Source organism: Thunnus maccoyii, chromosome 11 (genome assembly GCF_910596095.1).
Source record: "Thunnus maccoyii chromosome 11, fThuMac1.1, whole genome shotgun sequence".
In the NCBI taxonomy this organism is placed as follows: domain Eukaryota; kingdom Metazoa; phylum Chordata; class Actinopteri; order Scombriformes; family Scombridae; genus Thunnus; species Thunnus maccoyii.
This window is the reverse complement of record NC_056543.1, coordinates 6,377,050-6,400,148: the sequence shown is the minus strand read 5'-3', so window position 1 is coordinate 6,400,148 and position 23,099 is coordinate 6,377,050. Positions and strand designations below refer to the sequence as shown.

The window sequence follows — 23,099 nt, the reverse complement described above, 5'->3', positions numbered from 1 at the left end:
AGTTTTGGGGTCATTGACATGTCTTGCGTAATATTCTCATGGCATCATTATAAGCTACTTGAAGTCTCTGTAAGCTTGCTGTTTTTTTGTAGTTTGACCACAAGTGTGCAGTATAGAGTGATGTACAACCTGCTCTGAACAGAGACGTATACATACTGAACCTGCGTGAGAGAATGTTTGCTTGTGCATAAATCATGCAGCATTACTTATAAATGCCTCTTTTTTTTTTGGATTAGCTCTCTCATCTATCTGTTTATCTTTAAATTCCAATCTAAATCTGGTCTTCAATGAAAAGTCCTCTTTTTTTTGGGTTACTTGAGTTTTCTGAAGGCTTTAAGATCCTGTCCAGACATGTTTTGGATGCACACAAAACACTTTGAATGTTTCTGACATGTTTTTTCCACACAAAAAAAATTCTGTTATCTTGTTACAATTCTTGAAATGACACCTTCTCCCTCATTAAAAATTCCATAATCTATAAATATGCAAATATATTTAACCTCAGAGGTTTTCCTGCTGGACACAAGATGTCTCCTGCTTCACTGCTGAGTCCGTTCTCAGTGTTTGTGTTCTGGAGGCTTTAAGTTTCAACATCACACATCAACTAAGTTGAATATTGCACCAGCATTGGTTTCCAAACTATTTATTTTCTAACATGCTCGTAGGTCCGCCCCTTAAAATCTGATTATCAATGAGCTCAGAGAAATTTTCCACTTTCAGCAGATGAATGTTACATCATTCTGAGTGGAGGGAGACTTTAAGATTTAGTTGTTTATTGACTGTCGTGATGGAGGAAGTATTATTAACGTAGGTTAAAGAATATAGTGTTTAAATGCTCAATTACAAGTCTGATATTCAATATGTTTCTCAGATAGAAGATATATTAGTATAAACATGTGCTTTAAGTATCAAAAGTATTTATTATTGCATGTGATATTGTTATATATTATATTATTTGATTATTATTACTGATGCATTAACGTGTGTGCAGCATTTTAATGTTGTAGCTGGTCGAGGTGGAGCTGATTTTATCTACATTATGTTCTGTTAGCGTGTTATTATAATGATGTATCATATTCTCTTCCTCTTTCCTTCTGAAGTGTTTTGCAGCAGAAGTATAAAGTAACATAAAATCAGTGGTGGAGGAATACTTCAATGTTTTATTTAAGTAAAAGTACTACAATGTAAAAATACTCAGTTACAAGTAAGAGTCCTGAATTCAAATGTTTACCCAAGTGCAAAAGTATTATCAGTAAAATGTACTTAAAATATTAGAAGTAAAAGTACTTATTATGCAGAATGGCCCCTTTCATGAGTCTTATATTATAATATATTATATTGTTGGACATTTATTAAATAATTTTATGTTTCATATGGAAAACTGTAGAATAACTATAACTGTCAGATAAGTGTAGAGGAGTAAAAAGTAAAATATTTCTTTCTGAAATGTCGTAGTTGTGAGTAGTTGTTCTCATGTACAAGTACCTCAAAATACTACAGAATAAGTACAGTACTTGAGTAAATGTATTGTACTTTCCACCACTGACTGATTGTAAGAGTAGATTATAGATTTAACATAAATACAACCATATAATCTTTTACAGGCAGATTAATTCAGGTTACATTAATTTAGATTCAAAATAAAATGTTAAATTGTGACCGATATCAGTGGAGATTCAATGACTGATTTAGTGCAATAAAACAGCTTAAATGGGGAAACATTTTAGATGTTTTCACACACTTTGATGAGTTTTTTGCAGATTATATCCTGCACTTTCTTTTTAAAGATACATACACTGAGTTTGAGAAATACTGAAGTGATAAAAAAGAAGAAAACAGAAGTGAGCAAATTGATTGCAAAGTTTAAAGATTAACCGGATCTGCATGTGCATGTGATGCTACACTACACAAGTTAAACTCGAACATTTTGGGCATTTCTGCAGGAATAACTGCAGAAATGCCTGTGACCTGTTTACCAAGAACGAGCCTGTTGCAATCGAACTTGGCAGCGAACAAAGACAAATTGTGTACAAAGCACACAGTTGGATGACTTGCATTTGTTCACCTATGTCAACAGAACAGGATCGCAGCTATAATTACAGGCTGCACAGATCAGAGCTGCTTGGCCCGCATCCATAAAAAGTAATAACAACAGTGGCTCGGTGAGCACACGTAGAATACGTTGCTTTTTAATTTTACGACGTGTCTCGATTCACAATGAACTCTAAACTGAAACCTCATGTCTGTGATGATGTGTGTTGGACTTTTTATTGGACTGTGACTGTGTGATGAATAATGCCAACACATGCACAACAATACACTGTAAAAAAAAAACCCCAACTTATATTCTTTGATATAAATAAAAATTACTAGTTGTTTGATACCTAAATTATGAGCATTTAAAGTAAAAATTGAAATTGTAACTGATAACTTTGATCTGTGATTCATTACAAAGTGAGAAAGTTCTGTCAACTTGCAGGAAAAATCAATGTTTACTTTATCTTTTGCACTGTAAAATCTCATAAAAACATATTATATAAACTTTTACTATTAACTCAGTGTTATTAGATGAGTTTGACAGTCTCAAGTCACTTTCGGTTGACTAATATATCCAATAGATCGTTTACTGAACTCATCAAATTAAGTTATTTAGAAATACTGTCAGCTAATTGGCATATGCTCCCCAGCATGCATTGCGTTCAGGTTAAAATCCTCCAGAAATCCTTCTTTTTTTCTGATATGTACAAAGTTACCCTGAGGGAGGCCGACGTGTCTTTTTATATATGTGTGTCTCAGAGGAGTCAGATGGTCTCGCTGATTAAAATCCAAACAATGCATACCATGACGGAAACACTTCAGACACTTCCTGCACCTGAGACGTAGCATGGATCATTGTTAGCGATTATATTGTCGACATATTAATGCCTCGGTAAATAAAGGCTAAAAGTTCACACAATAAATAGGTCAGATGAGAGAATTTAAGAGTCAAAGCTCTGATGTGAGCTGTGAATCTTAAATTAAGGTAAAATAACAGAAATAAACATTCTGAGTTGGGGTGTAGAAATGGAAACAACAAATCATTTTGCTGATTTGAATCATTTTGTTCAGCTCATTTCAAAGTTCCAGCGCTGATAATAACTTCACTCCAGTTCAGTCAGCGAAGACACAAGTTGGCATAAATTCAAAAGCTTTATTTATAGTCTTTGGCTTTGACCCCGTCGATTAAATGGATATAAAGGGACGGCGCCCCATACATAGCATCCAATTGCAGATTCTCCCCCCCAAAGGACCTTGGCACTGGGAAGCAGCGATATGGCAGAGTGACAGCAGAGACAGACAAAACAGGTGAGGTGGGTTAAATGTTCTTCAGCTAAGATGATTATTGGATGATAGAAAGTGAAATAATTGGATAATATATGAGAGGTGGAGCTCTGTTGCTAGTCTGAGCCTATACAAGCACTGCACATTCGTTCATGAGCTCAGCAGTCAAAGTTATGATTGTTTCTGTAGCTTTTCATGGTCTTCTCTTTCAACTCATCCCTACAGTGCTGTGAAAGCTTAAGTATGTCAACAAGAATGTGCTCCATCTGTTGTCTAAACTCCCTCAAGCGCAAGGCACAAAAGCACGCAGAGACTCTCACAAACACGCCAAAAATTTCGGCCGAAATCCACCGAAACGACGTGTGGCTGAAGCAAGAGTCTCTTGATTCTTTTTTTTTTTTTTTTGTGAGAGATTTCTGTTGCAGTCATGTTGATCCAATAAACATTCATTATTATATCCAGCGCTATTGCAACACACTGTGAAATATGAGATCAGCTCAGAATCTAGTCCACCAAAGTAGGCAGCCAGTTCTAAAGGGTGTGGTGTTGAAAGCAGGCTTATGCAGCTTTTCATGCATTTAGATTTAAATACATACAATGTTTAACCTAAAAATGTATTTAAATTGATGCATGAGGCAATGAACTAGAACATAAGTTAATCAGTTTCTCCTTCTTCTTCCTTTCATACATATTTTTGCAAGTCTATATTCTAAGATTAATCATCTCCAACTTACTTATAAAGAACAAGGTGAGTGGGTCAATATATAGCAAAGGCTGGATTGGATGAAAAGTAAAGTGAGCAGCTGCTCTGTGGCTTCAGGCCTTCAGGGGACATGAAAGCTTCACGTTCACATTTTGGAGAAATTTTGGAAATACATGTATTTATTTTCTTGCTGAGAGTTAGATAAGAAGATTGAGTGTGATATCAATCTTCTCATATAACTCTCAGCAAGAAAGCAAATGAGCATATTTTCCAAAATGTTTAACTGTTCCTTTAAAGCCTTTATTATTTCGGTAAATTGTGCGTTAAATGGTGCATTTTACTAACCCTTAGTGTTCAACAAGCACTGAAAAAAACACTAATTATCATCAGGTAAAATGTTTTATCTGTTAAGTGACCATAAGCATAATAAATATATGCTTACTTTGATATTTTATGTACCTTAGACTGCATTTAACCAGTGCTGATAATGACTTTTCAATTTATGTCTACTTGTGTTCTTCTTCCCTGACTGAACTGGAATGAAGTCATTATCAGCACTGAAATAATAAAGGCCTAGTTGTGTGTGTGTCTGTCTGTATTCATAGTGTACGGGGACACATTTTTGGGTCAGTGGTTATGGTTAAGGTTAGGGTAAGTCTACAGGAAATGAATGTAATGTCCCCAAAAGTGACCTAAGACAAGGATGTGTGTGTGTGTGTGTGTGTGTGTGTGTGTGTTTGTCTGTCTGTGTGTGTGTGTGTTGTGCCAGGTGTGCATTGAAATGTGAGAAATAAAGTATGAGAAAGCCGCAGCCTATAAACTGCTATACAGCTGGGGGACAAGAGATGTTTATGTGTGTGTTTGTGTGTATGTGTGTGTGTGTGTGTGTGTGTGTGTGTGTGTGTGGTGTGTGTGTGTGTGTGTGTGTGTGTCTGTGTGTGTGTGTGTGTGAAAGAGAGAGTGGGGTGTGTGTGCGAGGGATCATATTTGCTGCATGCCTCTCTACAATTGAATTCAAGTCAAAACACTTTCTTGGCATGAAACACAATTTTAATATTATTACGCAATGTTATTACAGGATTTCATTACTATTATTGTTGTTTTGTTGTAATTTCTGTTTTACATGATGGTTTGGTAACATTTAATATGTATTTCACTGCATAAACAACCCATAATTACCACCGGGTCAAATTTGACCCACAACACAACTTTCTTTTTTTTTATAGGCATTTCAAAAATAATCAAAATGTGTTTCATAATATTCAGTCGACCTTTGCAGAGGATGTAATGAAACCTTGTTTTGATCAGAAAGATTTAAAAGTATGTTTCACACAGCTTAACTTGAAAAATGGGTCAAATTTGACCCGAACACAATAGGAGAGCTAAATAAGCCTCATTAAGTTAGCATAAACTTCTTACTAATGACTAACTAATACATTCACAATGCACAGAGAGTGGGGGAAATGTGGGTTTTAATGAGGACCCACTGCTCATATTCACCCAGGGGCCCCATAGTGGGTCAATCAAGCCCTGAATTTAGCTTTTAACATGTGTCACTTTGGTCATTATCTACAAATAATCGCTATATTTTAGCATGTAGTACTGTGGGTGCACAAAAAGGTTGTTGAGGACAGTCAATGTGAAGGCCTGGACTGATAAATAATATGATTCATATTATTTATACTCATATAGATGGTAAATAAACATATAAAGCACTGGTTTCTTTTAGTCTCTGAGAAACACGTAGGCCTATTCTGTGCCGTCTCATCGCATGAGGGAGCAGAACTGACCCCAAGAGGAAACATAAGCACATATTTTGAGCGAGGTGATGACAATAGGCACTTCTGTCCCTTTGTGATCTATTCAAAGATCACACAGAGCTGTCAGCCGTTTGACAGTCTGCACACATTGAGCTGGTACAAACAGATTACCAGCCGCACTATTAGTGGGCCGGTGTGTCAGCCAGGCTCAGGTACCTGTCATCAGCGGTCAGACAGGCTGCTGTGTCATTTTGTGGCCATGTGACCATGCAGGTATGTCTGCCCCTTGGCGGGATCCCTTTTCAGCAACAACAAGCTGTGTTTACGTCGGCTAAATTTGTACTTCTCGGGATAAAAATACGGGAATGACTTGCCTCCCGTGGCCTTAAATTGTGTGACAGTCACAGGCCGCAGCTAAAGAAGGGATAGTGGGTGGAGGGAGGGTGTAAAATCTCACCTGAAGGATGGTGTATGTGAGGCTGGATCAGATTATTGTTCTATTTTTCATGCAGGCATTCTGTTCTTTTTTTGTGTGCTGTTGCAATAGAGCTAAAAGGAATTACAGCTACAGTCATCTCATTGATATTTAGCTGGAATAACTGAAGCCAGGCTCTTGAGGTCTTCCAGAGTGTCATGGCACTGGACACAATGAGACTATCAGCTATCTGAGTGACCACACACAAGAAACAATGATTATAATTACTGTCTTTACCCATTTTTAGGAACATAACAGTGTTGCGGTCTTATTGTTTCTGTGGATATCTACCACTGAGACTTTGATGCCAGCTCGTCTTTGTCAACCAGAGAATGATAAACATCAAAGGTCACTGTCTGGCTGCGATAACCTGGTTGCCTTTCCCAAAATTACAGCCCTTGATTCCAGGGAATGAAATGGTAAACATTTGACAGCTGTTTCGGATCAATACGACATCGCAGCACAGTGGGCAGCAAACCAACGTGAGCTCGCAGGCAGGTGTGTTTTTCTGTCACGGTGCAGGTCCAAAAGGTGCATTCTGCTGGAGAAAGATCAACACTTGTGTCATCCTGGGTCATTTCTCTTTACCCGATATTGACCAAAGGCCATGTCAGAGGATGTCAGATGCTCAAAATGATCTCTGTAATGTAACTGTATCACGTGTGAGCTCAGAGAGAATATATTGAGGACCAGCAGCAGGCTAATGAGCATTTTTTTGACTGGAAGGTTGCTGGTTTTGAATACCTTCATGAATCTGAACTGGGGAAGTGATTGAGTAATGACTAGCGGCGAGGCTCTAGGGGGGTCATTCGGGCCACCGCTTTGGTCCAGACAGAAATATCTCAACAACTGTGTACAAAAATTGGCTGAATCCTACTGGGTTTGGTGATCCCCTGACTTTTCCTCCGGCGCCACCATGAGGTCAACATTTTCTGTTTTCTTGCTGTACAATTGGTGCCCAGAGGATGAATCCCAATGACTTTGGAGAACGTTTGACTTTACATCTGGCACAACCAGCAGTTCAGAGTTTTCACATATCCGGTGAAAATATCAAAAACTGCAACTACCAATTAATCAGTTACTTTATTTGTCTCCGATGAGAAGTTTGTTGTGTAGCAGTGTAACACAGGATTAAAACAACATAACAGTAAAAAAGAAAGCAGAAAACATAAATTAAAACAATGTGAAACAAAATAATTTCAATATAAGTGTGTGAATAACGTAATGATGTCTAGGTTTTTGGTCCTGAGTAGACACTTTTTTCTCTCAGAGTTTAGTGAGACGGCTGGGCTGAGCTGCAATGATTAGTCGATTAATCAACTATTAAATTAATCTCAACTATTTTGATAATCGATTAATCGTTTTAAATCATTTTTTAAGAGAAAAAAGTTCAAATTCTCTGGTTCCAGCTTCTTAAATGTGAATATTTTCTGGTTTCTTTAGCGTTTTGTGACTTTAAACTGAATATTTTTGGGTTGTGGACAAAACAAAACATTTGAAGACGTCATCTTGGGCTTTGGGAAGTATTGATCAACATTTTTCACCATTTTCTGATATTTTAAAGACCAAACAACTAATCAATTAATCGAGAAAATAATCAACGGATAATTAATGGATAATGAAAATAAACTTAAGTTGCAGCCCTAGATGAAAGAGTTTAACGGTACTCGGTAAGAGAACCAGAAAGTAAGATCTGAACACTAACACTTATTTTCATTACTGATTAATCGATTAATCATTTTGTCTATAAATTGTCAGAAAATTGTAATAATCTCCCATTTGCTTACACTTTACTTTTTACAGCGGCATCCTCTGAGTTTCTGCTTTCAAACCCAGTCAAATAAAAATAGACTTCATAGAGAATATAAATAAACTTTCCTCAGAGGAGGCCAGATCAAGCTTGATTGAATGCCAAGTCAGTCAAGTCTCCAGCTGATGTAAAGAACAAAGTTTATTGTTTATGATTACCGGTTCCAAATGCAATAGATTAATCCCAAATTTACAGCACAAAGTATAAATTAATGTTCATTAAATATGCACCAATTATCAGAGTCCAGTTCAACCTCTGGAGAGATGAGGCCTCAACCTTTTTAATAAGTTGCACCAACTTGATTGTGTCGGGCTGATGTGCAGAGATTCACACATCCGAGTCAACACCTTCCCTTCATTTACATACCTGAAAGTGACTAATCCACCAGACCTGCATGTCTAAAAGCACACAGTCATGGTGAGAACACATAAACTCCCAAGAACCTTCCTGCTGTGAGGAAACAGTGTCAAGTCTCCAGTAAATAAAACTTGACTTTTGTCAGTTAGTTCAAGTCACATGAGTTTATTTCGCCATGTTGCTGTTGTTTCCATCAAGGTAGAAAATTGAATCAGATGATGAGATAAATAAGGAAATTATTCTTACAGTATGATTTAAACCTCGTGTAGTGACAGGAGAATCACAAGGGAGAAGCTTCGAGTCAGTCTCACAGTTTCACATATCTGGTGACCCTTTGGAGTGGTCCTGACCCCTAGGTTGGGAACCACTGGACTAAACTAGCTAACTGTATATAAAGTAGTTGAAACTAGCTCCACCTCCAGCAGCTCCAACAGTAACATGCTGCTCTAACACTGATGCTTCACTATTAATAATCTAATGATGTCATATATAATAATATATCAGTCACTACTTTTACTGCAATACTTTAACTACATCAAGCTCATAATACTTATGTACTTTTACTGCAGTAGGATATTTCATGCAGGGCTTTTACTTGTAATGGAGTATTTTTACACTGCTTTTTTGGAACTTTTATTTAAGTAAAGGATCTGAATACCACCAGTGGAGATTAGTTTCATATAAAAAATCTCTAAAAAAAATCGTGCCCCATGCACGTTGGGCTGTGACGTGGTCGGTGGGTCTGCACGTGGACTTCTTCATACGCAGGCGTTTTTTTGGACAGTGCATGAAGTGGTGAAGCTATTTGGAGCTAGAAAACATCCACAAAGTAACAAACACACCTGCGAAATAAAGGCATGTTGTAGTTTATGTTGTCGAGAACATACTATGTAATATCATGCAAACCTGATGATGTGTGTTGTACGGTAGACTTCCTGTGCACAGTAGGTAACACTATGAGAAACAGACAATATGGAAGCATAGTGAGATTGCGTCTAAAACAAATTAATTTCCTAATTTTCATCAAGTCTATTTTTAGAAAAGTACAGACATTTAACTCACATGACCTGGTCAAAGTTTGATTGAAATGTGTACTGTCAGGTGTGTAGAGACAATAAGTAACTGATGCTGGACACATAAAAATACTCATATATTTGAATGGAGAGTGTGAGCGAACCCACACCTTGTTGAACATTTACTGCTTCCACATAGTTTTAGATACAGACTTCATTTTAACTTTAAATGAGTCATGAGACCTTGACCCACAAATCTTGAATTTACATGTTTTTTTTGTCTTTTACTGTTTTTGAGGTATTAGAGTTTGAGTTTTAAAGTCTTTTGTTGCTCCTCCTGTTATTTTATAATGAGTGTGTGTTGTGGAGTGTTTCACAGCACTGAGGGAGTCACATAACGAGGAGCAGTTAGAGAGGAGTACATTTCCGGTGAAATCTCCACATGAATCACATTACTTTGGCCACATCTTACATTAAAAATCACATTTTTTGTAGGAAATTTCGTCCTGAATCCATTGATACAGGTTTGAAAGTGGTCAGGCTTGTAGTTTTGACGTCAGAACCATTTGTTTGACACAAAGTCCATGCCCTGAGATTACCTCCCCATTGGTTTACGTTATAAGGTGTGAGGTGGCACTACAACTTTCAGGGCTTATAATATCTAAACCGTTCGAGTTATTACAAAGTTTTTAACAACTTTTGTTCAGCACAGTGTCATAAGTCATGTATTCAAGTTTGAAACCGATACCATTAACGCCCTAGGAGGTTGTTCGGGGTCCAAAATTGGGGAAAACTCGTACTTTCATGTGTGTATTGTGGACTTCCTGTTGGATTTAGGTCAGGGGTGTCAGTGTATGATTTATAGGTCTTGATCTATGGTCTTGATGATACGAATAATTGAGTTTTATTTCGACCTCTCTACGACATTCCTACAAGCCGTGGTAGCCATTTTAGTTACATAGGTGGCACTATCGAGCACATTTTTGTCACTTTAGGGGTTATTTTTTACATTTTATCAAATTTTTCACCAGACCTGATGTGCGGGCCAAATTTGGTGAGTTTTTGAGCACATTCAATGGGTCAAATTTAGGGTTTACGTGGCGTAATAATAAAGAAAGAGTAAGAAGAAAGAAACAAACACACGAAATACAATAGGGCCTTCGCCCTTTGGGCTCGGGCCCTAAAAAAAGTGTGTTTCATTCAAAGTCCTCCTCACCTTCAGGGGGCAGTAGGGTGAAAACCGGATGCACCTCCCGACCCGGAAGAGTTTTACTGTCGCGTGAAGTTCAGCAGTTAGCAGTTAGCCAGCTCCAGCTACTTTAATGAAAACTCTCACCTGTTTCTGTCTGCGTTTCTTTTGGCCAAAATGTCTTCAAAAAGCCGAGACAACGACGATAACTACGAAGGACAGTCTGTACTGAAGGAGGAAATGAACAGAAAGGTAACCTAGCAACAGCTGCTGCTGCTAATGTTCGAGCTACTAACATTAGCTTGTAGTTGCAGAAAACCTGACTTCAGTATTCAGTTAGATGTTTTAATATATCTACAGTTAAGGTGATGTATAACGTTACATATACGCACTCTATTAGCAGCTATTCTTTTTGTCTTACATTTTTGTATTTTAATAAGGAGAGGAAAGAAAATGCATACATGTGAACATGTGTACCTATTCACACACGTTACATGAATTTGCTGTTGTATACCTTTACACACACACACACACACACACACACACACACAAACACAGAGAGACACAAACACACACCACACACACACACACACACACACACACACAGAAACATCTTCTGTCCCCCAGCTGTTTAGCAGTTTATAGGCTGCTACTTTATTTCTCACATTTCAATGCAATCAGATCATCTTTGCACCACTGACAATATGCATGCATATAATAAACATACAAATACATTTAAATTAAAAAGATAAATAATAATAATAAGAATTTTAGTGCACCATGCCTGTATATCTTTTCCAAGCCTCAATGGTATCTGTATTAGCCCCCATTTAATTTATCTAATTAATATTCCAAGATTAAAATGTCTGTTAGACTATAAACCCACAGATGTATCGATAGAGAATGAGGGAGCTGTTATCTTAATGGCAGCAGTTTCTTTGCTGCTGTACAACTGGCGAGCCAGAGACGTTTCTGATGGAGAGTCATATTACAAGAGGAGTCATTGATTAGCATCAGTTCAGGATGTCAGTCAGTCACACTAGATAGAGAAGTAGTCACATCACATGTAAGCTACAATTTGGTGTAGATTTGACCTTTTTCACATAATGTGCTTCCACTGGTGTTAAATGAAACCTGTGGTGAAATTTATCAGTTGATGATTCAAGTTACGAGATGAAAAGACAACATTAGCAGCTTGTCTCAAGTAGCATCTTCACACTGAGGACTGAAGATGTTTAATTTTGTCAGATCAGTGAAATCGTTTGTGTTGTTTACTTTCAGATCAAGGAGCAGAAAGTCGTTGTGGACGAGCTCTCCAACCTGAAGAAGAACAGGGTGAGTTTCCTGGAATGTAAAGATGATTTTTTAAGCCAGTTAAATATATAAATGTATATTTTGTATAGTTGTTGTTTCAGTCTGTTTCTATTTCTTGAGGAATATCAATATTCCTACTAGAAATTGTACCATAAGGTCTAAATTAAATAAATAAATAAATAAAAAAGGACAGGATGAGTAGACTTGTGTTTGAAGAAACACAGTCTGCCTGAAATGAACATATTTAATTATTATTAATAATAATGCTAATCGATTTTGAGTGCCTTTAACGTAACCCCAGGACAGTTGCCAATTTTTAAATTAATCGCCAGCTATTTTGATAATTGATACAATACAAACAACTTTATTAATCCCATTAGGGGCAATTTGTTTGGAGCAGCTTGTTGTTCACACAACACAATAACACATCAAACAAGCATAAATAATACAATATACAACAGGCAAAAGGAATAAAAAACACCAGGCAGCTGTATGTAGAACTACAGAGCATTTAGTAGTCGATTGCAGAGGAAATGAACAACGTAGTGGTTAGTTTTATAAGCAGGTAAAACATAACGACGCCCTGATGGCAACAGATTAAAGTCACATATACGAACATGTTCAGATGTCCAGATGAGGTTAAAATATTTGTGGCTTTCTGGAAGATTTTTTTGGTTGCAAAAATAATTCAGTGCTGTTGAAGCTGTTTCTGTCTTTTACTGTCAGGCTGTAAAACCAGCAGATAAAAGAAAATTATTCTCTGATTCCAGCCTCTTAAATGTGAATATTTTCTGGTTTCTTTTGTCCTTTATGACAGCAAACTGAATATTTTTGGGTTGTGGGCAAAACAAGACATTTGAGGACGTCTCCTCGGTGTCTGGAAAACACATTTTAACATTTTATAGACCAAACAACTAATCAATTAATCAGGAAAATAATCAATGGAAATAAACTGAAGTTGCAACCCTAGATGAAAGAGTAACGGATGGACTAAATATCAGGAAAATGAATGAAATGAAAATGTATAAGCTTTGTAGAAGTATAATTTACGGCAGAGCTGATATATTGGATAACATTAGATCCACAGCTGTTCCTCATGAAGGACTCGGTTAGTGTATATTAATATTATAAATGGAGAGAACGTTTGAGTAGTGAGTCTGACAAATCTTCTGTTTTCAAAGAAGCCAGCAGTTTTTTTTTCTTCTCCCCTTCACTTTTTTTTACAGGAACTTGTGTACTTTTGTGCGTATTTATGTATATTTTGTATGTATTTTTTGACAGAAAGTTTACATCCAGCAGAGGAACAGCAACATATTCTTCCTGGCAGACAGAGGTCAGACTTTGGGTTCATGCAAAAGTAAGTTGAGAGCTGAAAGTAATGTGTTCTGCAATTAAAATTTTCAGAAGCCATAACTGTTTCTCTGGTAACACCTGAGGGTTTGACTAATACCTGGAACTATCATTACTATCCTGTAAGGTTCTTATGCAATGGAAATGTTGTTCACTACTCCAGTAAATAGGACAAACCTTACCTATTGGCAACGGGAGATATTTCTACTCAGCTCATAGAACCCTTTGGCCCGGCTATAAGCCAGAAAGCTAATGTTATGCTAGCATTCAAAGTCAATAACATTGCATACAGTTGACAAACAGTAAATATAATTTGAAAGTATGTTCAACAACAAGACTAGCTAGCTATCCTGGTGTTAACTCTGTTTCTGTGCATCACAGTCATCAAAGTTGTCATATTCTCCAAATAGATTAAAAGAAATGTTGAAGTCACTGATTATTGTCATAAATTGTAAACAGAGGCTTTTACTGCGTCCCTGTTGCTATGGTTACTCATTTAAGACAGCACATTAATTTAGAACGGTGAACAGACAGTTTCACTGGAACCACTTAGTAGGTGTCCATTATCAGGAATTAATGGACACCCTGCAGCCAATCAGAATCAAGTATTCATCCAGATCATGGTATAAAAACTATTAAAAACACGTCAATGAGCCACACTGTTGGCCTGGGCGACCTGTTCCTTTCTTCCCTGAAGAAAGCGGTTACCGTAGTATATTTAGAAACACGGCTCCAAAGAGTAAAAATAACGATAAAATTATAACACTTGACTTGACATGATGTTGTCGATGAACTTAACTGATATAACTGTCTGTCTGCAGAGGAACTGGATAACATGAAGAAGGAGCTGCAGGATCTGTAAAGTTGACCTTCAGTGACCTCAGCTATGTGTGGCATCTTCTGTCTGCTGAGTCTGTCGCCGGCTCGGTTTGAGTCGGACAAAACAGTTCATGAACATTTGAAAAGAAGAGGGCCCAACTCCAGCAAAGATTTCACAGTCACAAGTTCAAACCTCTCATGTCGGTGTTTATTATCCGCCCACGTTCTCCACATGAGAGGTCTTCTCACCCCTCAGCCTGTTCAGGACGGAAACAGAAACGTCCTGGCGTGGAACGGGGAGGTTTTCGGAGGTCTGCCGCTGATGCCGGAAGAGAACGACACCACTGTCGTCTCTGAGCGGCTGTCCTCTTGCAACAGCCCTTCAGAGATTTTGTCTGTCCTGTCTGCTTTACGGGGACCGTGGGGGTTCATTTACTACCAGAAGGACGGAGACTACCTCTGGTTTGGCAGAGACTACTTTGGCAGGCGGAGTTTGTTGTGGAAATATGATGAAGAGGCCTTGACCTTGACTTCTGTGGCAGCTCACACCTCTGGATCTGTTACGTCTGCTTGGCAAGAAGTCCCAGCAGTTGGCGTGTTCAGGATTGACCTGAAGGCGGTTACAGAAGCCGGCTCTGTGACATTTGAGGTTTATCCTTGGGCCCACGCAGGAGAAGATCTCCCCTCTAACTGCAGTGAAACTATATCTGTCCCCAGCGGCTGCACTGCTGTGATGAACCAATCAGGTCTTGTCCTCACCTCACCTGTGTGCCGTCTTAATACGTCAATCCCAGAATCGTTAGACAAGACAGAAATGTATTCAAACTCACATTTATCTGTCAAAGACCTGGAGCAGCTGCTAGCGAGCAAAGAGAAAGACTATGAAGTGAACGATCTTATTGATGTTCTCAGCGAGGCCGTGAGGCGACGTGTTCAGTCTCTGCCTTTCAGGGCGCAAAACGACTCACCTCCCGCTAACGACCAGGCGACTGTCGCCATACTTTTCTCAGGAGGCATCGATTCAATGATTCTAGCCGCCTTGGCTGACCGTCACATACCTGCTCATCAACCAATAGACCTTCTCAATGTAGCGTTTAAACTGCAGGAGCCAAAGACGCAGAAAGAGTCTACAAAGAAACCCAAAAAGCATAAAAATAAGCCCTCAGATTCACAGACTGACAGAGCTGACTCACAAACATTCAGACCCTTTGATGTTCCAGACAGAATTAGCGGTAAAGCTGGGCTTAAAGAATTACAAGACTTGAACCCTGACAGAAGGTGGAATTTTGTTGAAGTCAACGTAACTCACGAGGAGCTGCAGAAAAAGCGGCGTGAGCGTGTTTGTCATTTGGTGCACCCGCTGGACACGGTGCTGGATGACAGCATCGGATGTTCTGTGTGGTTTGCGGCGAGAGGGACGGGGTTCATCACCGAGGACAACGACCAGAAGATCTTCACATCCACAGCAAAGGTGAAGTACCTACATCAGACTTTGTACCGTTCCGGGAACAAAGAGCTTTATTTAACTTTTTACCCGTGCAGAGGACCTGATGTACCTGTACTCTGGGCTGTTTGACCAGGGTGACACCTGAGGCGCTGACAGTTGCTGCTATTATAGTTCACAGTTCTTTAAACGTGTCCTTAAATAACAGTCAGGAGCCCAGATGAACATTGACATCATTCCTCCTGTTCATACTGACCATTACATCTCCTCATAATGTGCTTTCACTGTCGCTATTTCATGCCCGTAGGTCATTTTGACAGGAATCGGAGCAGACGAGCAGCTGGCAGGTTACTCCAGACACAGAGTCCGATTTAAGACGTCCGGACATGAAGGACTGATCCAGGAACTGGCCATGGAGCTGGGCAGGATCTCCTCCAGGAACATGGGCAGAGACGACAGAGTGATAGGAGACCACGGGAAGGAAGCCAGGTAGGTGTGGTGCTCGTGTCACATGTCATCAGGGTGCAACAAATGGTTATTTAAATTGTCAGTTACTCTATTGAATGTCAAAAATAATGACAAATATCCATCATAAGTTAACAGAGCTCATAGCGAAGTCTTGAAACTGCTTATTTTGTAATAAAACATAAACGGTATTAGGTTTTTTTAACAACATGAAACATAGAAAATCAATCTTGTACATTATTTAATTGACAGAATCATTTTCCATCAGCCAGTTGTTTCAGTGTTAATATTCAGTACCTTGATGCCTGGAAGGATTCACTGTATAAATGACTCATAGACCGATAAAAAGTGAAATCAGAATCCAGAAACTGGGCCTCAGACCAGCTCTGCTCAATCTGACACGTTGTTTATTATAACCTTGTGTTGGCATCATTCTGGTCAGCCGTATTACATCTCTCAGTGTGGCGTGTTCACTGGAGTTTCCTCCAGTTAAATATCTGATCTGAGCAACTGTTGTTTGTATGAAACGACTCCAGCAGCCTCCAGTTGAGGCTTGTAATAAACCTTTTTCACAGCAGACATTTTGACTGGTCATAGTAGGAAAAGCAAAGGTGTTAAGAATAACTTGAATGTCCCAGTGAACACCAGGACCCTGACACTGAGTTTTAATTTCACACTTGTGCTTTTCCTTCTGACATGTCAGAGTAAAAAAGAAAAAGCTCTTACAGATAAAATCTTAAATAGGTACGAGATAGGATTCATGTAGCTTAAATGTTGCCCTCCAGACATGCTTCAAGACATAAAAATGTCTTACCTTGTTAAAAAAAAAATCTATGAATATGCAAAGTTTAAAAGTTGAACTGCAGGACACAAGTCTCCTGCTTCACTGTAAAGTTCATTCCCAGTGTTTGTGCACTGGGCACTGCTGTGTAAGTTGCGTTTTGAACCAAGATTAGCTTCCAAACTAGTTGTGATGTCACAAATTCTGCTTGTAGGTAAATGTTTTAAACTCAGATTGAAGGTGATCAGAGAGAAACTTCCCCCCGAACTCTTCACGTACATCATTCTGAAGCTCAAACATCCAACAAGAAGAAAACCACATTTTTGACTGGAGGGCGACTTTAAGTCTCGTTAAGCAGTATTTATTTAAAAACCCTTCACACTCATGGTCCACTCACTTATTTATGGAATATGAGACTTGTGATCAGGACTGTGGAGGCTTGTTCAGACTCTGCTTGATTGACATCTCCTCCACTTTCCTGGTAGCTTTGTTGAACCTGGTACAGTGAGACAAATTACACCTCTATGCAATATAAGCTGGGACAAATAGTCTCTATTCAAATTGTCGTCTGAGTTCTGTAGAATATCCAGAGTAATCGGGACGTTTGTGTATGTTAAAAGATCAAGTCAATTCTTAACACATATCTCTCTCGTATGTGCAGGTTTCCCTACTTGGACGAGGACGTGGTGAGCTACTTGAACTCTCTGCCCGTGTGGGAGAAGGCAGACCTGTCCCTCCCTCGAGGAGTCGGGGAGAAACTCCTCCTCAGACTGGCGGCCAAGCAGCTGGGTCTCGGCCCGTCAGCCGTCCTGCCCAAGAGAGCCATGCAGTTCGGCTCCCGCATCGCAAAGATGGAGGACGGCCACGAAAAGGCCTCTGACAAATGCACCAGACTCCTCACTGGGTAGACGGATCATTGGTTTTAATAAAAAGAATATATAAAAATCATTTTAATAGAAAATATTCATTATAAAAGTACATTCAGTTCAGGTTTAGATTACTTTCTGTGATGGATGATTTTGAAACATTGCATAATAAAAATAATGTTTTTCTACACCATGTAAGACTGGATATCTTGAAGTTTTTCTCTGAAATAAAGGTCACATTCAGTATATGATGGCAGGTTTCCAACATCGAAACGCCCGGAGATCTGATGAACGTGTACTGGTTTCCTGTAAAGAAAAACAAACAGTCATTCATGGAGAAATGCAGACATAATGTATAAAAAGTGTGCCAGTTTTAGCTGAATATCTTCATAATTTTACATGTATGAACTAAATAAATGGACAGATACTTTAATGAATCCAAATCCAGCAGACATTACCTTGGAATGAGCCAAGACACAAAGTTTCCTGGAGCGTCTTTCTCTTCAATAGGAGCTTCCTGTGAGATGAAAACATTCAGTCTATCAGTGAAACTATCAAGCGTTCTTCATTCATTAACATGTGGAGGCTCTGATTATTACATTTACCTTCTTTTCCTCGAGGAAAGTATCCAGAAGAGGAAGGATGTTCTTTGACAACACATAGAAACAAGGACACTGAAAAACAATGGAAATGATTATTAGATAAGATTAAAGATATAAAGAGCTGCAACGTTCGGTCGGTCAACAGAAAATTAATCTGCAACAGTTCTGATAATCAAATAATTGTCTTGGTCATTTTTTTAAAAGCAAAAATGCCAAAAATTTGCTGGTTGCAGCTTTTTAAATGTTATGATTAGTAAAGTGATTATCTGGGTTTTAGACTGTTTGTACAAAACAAGACATTTGAAGACGTCACCTTAGACTCTGGGAAATTATAACTTAACGCCATTTTCTGATATTTTATAGACAAAATAACTAATCGAGAAATTGATCTACAGATTCAATAATGAAAATAATCATTAGTTTGTGCATCACAATGTGTGAGCTTGGAAAACAACACGTCTGTTATTGAAGTATCATGATTTGAAAAATTATTCTGAGAAGTTTCATGTTTTTTTGCTGGGTGAAATGATGTAATATTAAATATAAAACATCAGAATAAGTGATTTATACTTTAAGTACACTGTGTTTGTGTAATATGATAAAATATTACGGTCTTAATTGCTTTATTGCTGCAATCAGTCAGGTGATGGTTTGCTAAAAGTTTTAGTCTGGACTTTAATCTCAGGTCTGTTGATTGTCATACCGTCAGAGTTCGATGTTAATCAGGACGTGATCTGAACCGTGAAACTTCACCTTGTGTGTTTCAGACAAACAAGAAGAATCACAGATTCGTGCAGATGCTGCACGTTACCGTCAACATGCTGAAAAGACATTTAGACTTTAACTTTCAGGTTAAACTGACTTTTATCTTTCAGGATGTTTGAGGGTTTTTCAGATCAGTGATTGGTGAACAGTGAAGGACTTGTTGCCCTTTTTAAACACAGAAGAGCTGAAAAGATCAATAGATCAGTTATAGTTATATCATATATGACAGTTGTCAGATTAATAGATAATGAAACTAATCATTTCATGCACCCTGATGTATAAATAGTTCCTCTGTTTCAGGACGACGCAGCAACAAAATGACTCTTTGAGTGAAGGCAACTATTTGTTTTACTGACAAAGAACAGAATGTTCTTCATCAAAGTGTCTGCTGATGTTTCAGTCATTGACTATAAAGAGATTGATTTAAATATGATTTAATTATAGCAAATTAGCTAACACGACAATAAATATGTCATGTGCTTAATGATTTCTGCACTGTAGAGACACAATCCTGTTTACATTATTTCTGGTGGTTCCTTGTTTCTTTCCCCTTCTTCTGCAAAGACTTAAAACAAGAATCTTAAATCTCGTGTGTCCTTGTGACAGGCTTTATTAAGCGAGGTGAACTTACTGCTCTTCTAGACGTCGTCTCAGAGGGACGAGGTTTCTCCTTCATACGGAGAACACGAAGATCACCGTCTACTTCCAGGATCCCGTATTTCTGAGTTTCTGTACAAATAAAAAAGCACAAATAGTAAACTGTGAGCTTGAGGTAAAGCCATGTTTAACATTTTATCCCTTCACTAAAGAGTTCCCATCAGGTTCTACATCAAGGTACATCTGAGTAAGGCTGCAACTAATCAATTGTTGGGTCTATAAAGTGTCAGAAAATTGTGGAAAATGAATTCAGAATTTCCTAAAACCCAAGATGATGTCAACATGTGTCCAACAAACATCCCAAAACACAAAGATCTTCAGTTTACTAACAGAAAGAGAAGCTGGAAGTGGTGAATGTTTGGTGTTTTAGCTCCAAAAATGACTGAAAACATTATCACAATATTTGCTGATTATTTTTCTGTAATTGATGAATTAACTGATCGCTGCAGCTCCAGTTCTGTGCATCACTTCAGAACCACGATGCTGGAGAAACTCACCATCGTCTCTGCACTGGTACGACAGCAGCAGACTGTTGTCTTCACACTGTGACTGCAGCTCAGAGAATCTCTCTGTAACTTTACTGAGGCTGAAATCTTCTTTGAAGAGAGTGTCACTGTTGAGGATTGAATCAATGAATTATTATTTTGTTTTTCTTTCATGTTGTCCCATTAAAATGATCAATCCAACATGGTGTTAAATGACACAATAATACGACATAAATAAATAACTTCTGGCGACTGAAATCATTGCTGCAAACAAAAACATGTTTTACACACAAGAAAAAAACACATAAAAGTTAATTATACAAAACATTTTTTCTTAATAACCAGGCGTCCAAATACTCACATTTCACTATTTCATCATCTTCCATAAGAAAGTCATTGTTTTTAGTTCTTTTTTATAATTATAAAACAAATGACACTATTATAAAACAGAATGTTTTTAATTTTCTACATTAAACTCAGCTGATGCTTCATTACCAACATAACATCCTGTTTACATACAGAATAAGAGGAAGATACCACACACGGATTATATTTCACATCATTTTCAGTACTAATCTCAGATTTGATGACAGCGTTTGTTCTTCCATCAAACCAATATCAACTTTTTTTCCAATGTTTACTTCCTCACATCCTACTTCTTGAATAAAGTGTGCTGCATACACTCTCCTGATGATCACGTGTCCCACATGAGGGTTTTCTTACAGTCTGCTCATACAAACAGTCCAACACACCGCACATTGGAGTCATTTAAAGGTCTTTAACCCCTTAACATCCACCTTTTTAATAGAATTTTTGCCTATTTGGCACACCAAAATGGAAAAGCTTCTAACAGAAGAACTGTAAGGCTGTGATGTATCAGGCTTCATTTGACAAGTGACGTCTTCTAGTTTCTGGTGATGTGTTTGTTTAGCATGTGGCTAAAACACAAAGAAAACTACATCAGTTCAAATATAAGGCTCAAAAAAGTGTTTTTGGTCCTCGTCTATAAAGAATCATATTTGAATAACAATCATTAGGACATGTTTTATGCCACAACTATGCAGAACACCATAAACCTTCTACATCTTGTCAACCTGTATAAAACTCCAGACCTCTAGGACTAACCTTATGGGAGCACTGGTGTCCCCGAACCTCTCCAGTTATCTCCAATTGGCCATATTGTGCTTTGACTCATAACTGCGTGATGCTACCGATTACAACTGGCTTAAGCAGGTCACTGGTGACCCGGTGGATGTTAAGAGGTTAACACTCCTTTTTCAAGCAAAAATGCCAAAATTTGCTTATTCAAGACTCTCAAATGTCAGATTTGGTTGAGTTGGTTGGACAAAGTAAGATATTTGATGATCTTGTGCTGCGAAATATTATGTGATGAGTGTTTTTCACCATTTTCTGCTGATTAACTGACCAAATGATAAACTGAGAAAATAATCAGCAGATTAATATATAATGAAAATAATTAGTTGCAGCTCTACTTCACGTGTCTCCTGTCACAGAAGCTGCATCAATATGTCCGAAACAGGAATTGATTTCACTCCTTCAGGAACTTTCTCTGAGCGGAGTATCGATACTATCAGATCAGTAAACTTACCCTCCGATAACTATGACGTCATCCTCTATCTTGAAGTGCTTTACCGCCAGCTGCAGACAGGCCACAGCGCCCAGACGCTCCTAGTGGGACCAGATGATTCATATTGGCTGGATTTAGAGGTTTGATCAATCCAAACAATCTGATCAAAGTTTTGAAAAAGGTTGTGATCACTAGAGACAAGGTCCAGGATTAGCTGGTGAGTTAGTGGTGATGTCAGTGAAAACAGGAACTGTAAAACTTTATTTACATCATTGCTTCTCGTCCCATCGCTGAGAATCTTGACATTTGAGAAATGTGCTGCCCACTCTTCAAATGCCGTTCGGTAAAGAGCGTTGGTCTGCGGAGAGGAGAACAGAGGAACATAATGGGTCATTTATTCTCAGTTCACAGTTCAAACATCAAGATTTGGAAACGTTTGAGACGTTAGCTGCAAAAATATCAACATCCTCCTTAAAAATATATTAATCCGATCATATTAAACTGTCTCCTTTATGTCCAACTCAGGAATTAATGTGGAGGAATAGAAGTATGAAGTAATACAAAATGAAAATACTCATGTAAAGTACTTCAAAGTTGTACATAAGAGCAGTACTTCCACCAATCACTATAGTGCAGTGATGGAAGAAGTACTCAGATCCTACTACAGTAAAAGTACATAAGTATTATGAGCTTGATGTAGTTAAAGTATTGCAGTAAAAGTAGTGACTGATATATTATTATATATGACATCATTAGATTATTAATGGTGAAGCATCAATGTTAGAGAAGCATGTTACTGTTGTAGCTGCTGGAGGTGGAGCTAGTTTCAACTACTTTATATACAGTTAGCTAGTTTAGTCCAGTGGTTCCCAACCTAGGGGTCAGCAGATAAATCTGAGGGGTCGTGAGATGATTAATGGGAGAGGAAAGAAGAAAAAATAAAGCTCTTAGTTACTTTCAGCCCTTCACTACACTGTAACTTACTACAACATAGATCTGGTCCACGCAGCCGGAGGCGGTCAGGGCTTGGACCCAGTGGGAGATCAAGGCGCAGCGTCCCACCGGCAGCAGCGGCTTAGCGGTACCGGCCAGGTGAGCGAACCTCCCGCTGCTGTCGGCCGCCACATCCCTCTGGAGCCTGGTTCCGTACCCGGCGGCGAGAATCACAGCTTTCATTTTAAACTCCGCTCAGAGACTTAACTTTCTACCAGGAAGGTCAATAACAGTTATTAATCACAGGTGACACGTAACAGAGACCCAGAACGGGCAGTTGGGAAACATTCCGAAGTAGTTTGGTGTCTTCTCGCGAGAACTGACATACGGCTAGTAATCAAA

General features: G+C 38.4%; 3 protein-coding genes across 3 annotated transcripts; 2 read left to right on the top strand and 1 right to left on the bottom strand.

Moving 5' to 3' along the window:
• Positions 1 to 10,666: 10,666 nt before the first annotated feature.
• LOC121907508 (ASNSD1 upstream open reading frame protein-like) lies at positions 10,667 to 14,202 on the top strand. Its single transcript, XM_042427110.1, has 4 exons — positions 10,667 to 10,880; positions 11,910 to 11,963; positions 13,224 to 13,299; positions 14,114 to 14,202. The coding sequence occupies exons 1-4, from the start codon at positions 10,806 to 10,808 to the stop codon at positions 14,152 to 14,154; spliced, it is 246 nt and encodes an 81-aa protein (XP_042283044.1). The 5' UTR covers positions 10,667 to 10,805; the 3' UTR covers positions 14,155 to 14,202.
• Positions 14,179 to 17,855, top strand: asnsd1 (asparagine synthetase domain containing 1). The gene is made up of 3 exons (XM_042427108.1): positions 14,179 to 15,582; positions 15,863 to 16,044; positions 17,463 to 17,855. Exons 1-3 carry the CDS (start codon positions 14,179 to 14,181, stop codon positions 17,707 to 17,709), a joined length of 1,833 nt encoding a protein of 610 aa, XP_042283042.1. The 3' UTR covers positions 17,710 to 17,855.
• Positions 17,707 to 23,099, bottom strand: zgc:136439 (uncharacterized protein LOC678627 homolog). Its single transcript, XM_042427109.1, has 8 exons — positions 22,749 to 23,099; positions 22,033 to 22,122; positions 21,786 to 21,865; positions 20,189 to 20,304; positions 19,666 to 19,763; positions 18,273 to 18,341; positions 18,126 to 18,184; positions 17,707 to 17,973 (listed from the first exon to the last, which is right to left on the bottom strand). Exons 1-8 carry the CDS (start codon positions 22,938 to 22,940, stop codon positions 17,853 to 17,855), a joined length of 825 nt encoding a protein of 274 aa, XP_042283043.1. The 5' UTR covers positions 22,941 to 23,099; the 3' UTR covers positions 17,707 to 17,852.

Bases quoted from the DNA above. Each gene is read 5' to 3' on its own strand.
- LOC121907508 (XM_042427110.1), top strand. From the start codon at position 10,806: ATGTCTTCAAAAAGCCGAGACAACGACGATAACTACGAAGGACAGTCT. The intron at 11,964-13,223 runs GTGAGTTTCCTG...ATTTTTTGACAG, and splicing joins CCAACCTGAAGAAGAACAGG to AAAGTTTACATCCAGCAGAG. The intron at 13,300-14,113 runs GTAAGTTGAGAG...GTCTGTCTGCAG, and splicing joins GACTTTGGGTTCATGCAAAA to AGGAACTGGATAACATGAAG.
- asnsd1 (XM_042427108.1), top strand. From the start codon at position 14,179: ATGTGTGGCATCTTCTGTCTGCTGAGTCTGTCGCCGGCTCGGTTTGAG. The intron at 15,583-15,862 runs GTGAAGTACCTA...TCATGCCCGTAG, and splicing joins TCTTCACATCCACAGCAAAG to GTCATTTTGACAGGAATCGG. The intron at 16,045-17,462 runs GTAGGTGTGGTG...TCGTATGTGCAG, and splicing joins GACCACGGGAAGGAAGCCAG to GTTTCCCTACTTGGACGAGG.
- zgc:136439 (XM_042427109.1), bottom strand. From the start codon at position 22,940: ATGAAAGCTGTGATTCTCGCCGCCGGGTACGGAACCAGGCTCCAGAGG. The intron at 18,342-19,665 runs GTAAGTTCACCT...ATTGTTTTTCAG, and splicing joins AGACGACGTCTAGAAGAGCA to TGTCCTTGTTTCTATGTGTT. The intron at 17,974-18,125 runs GTAATGTCTGCT...TTTTCTTTACAG, and splicing joins GTGTCTTGGCTCATTCCAAG to GAAACCAGTACACGTTCATC.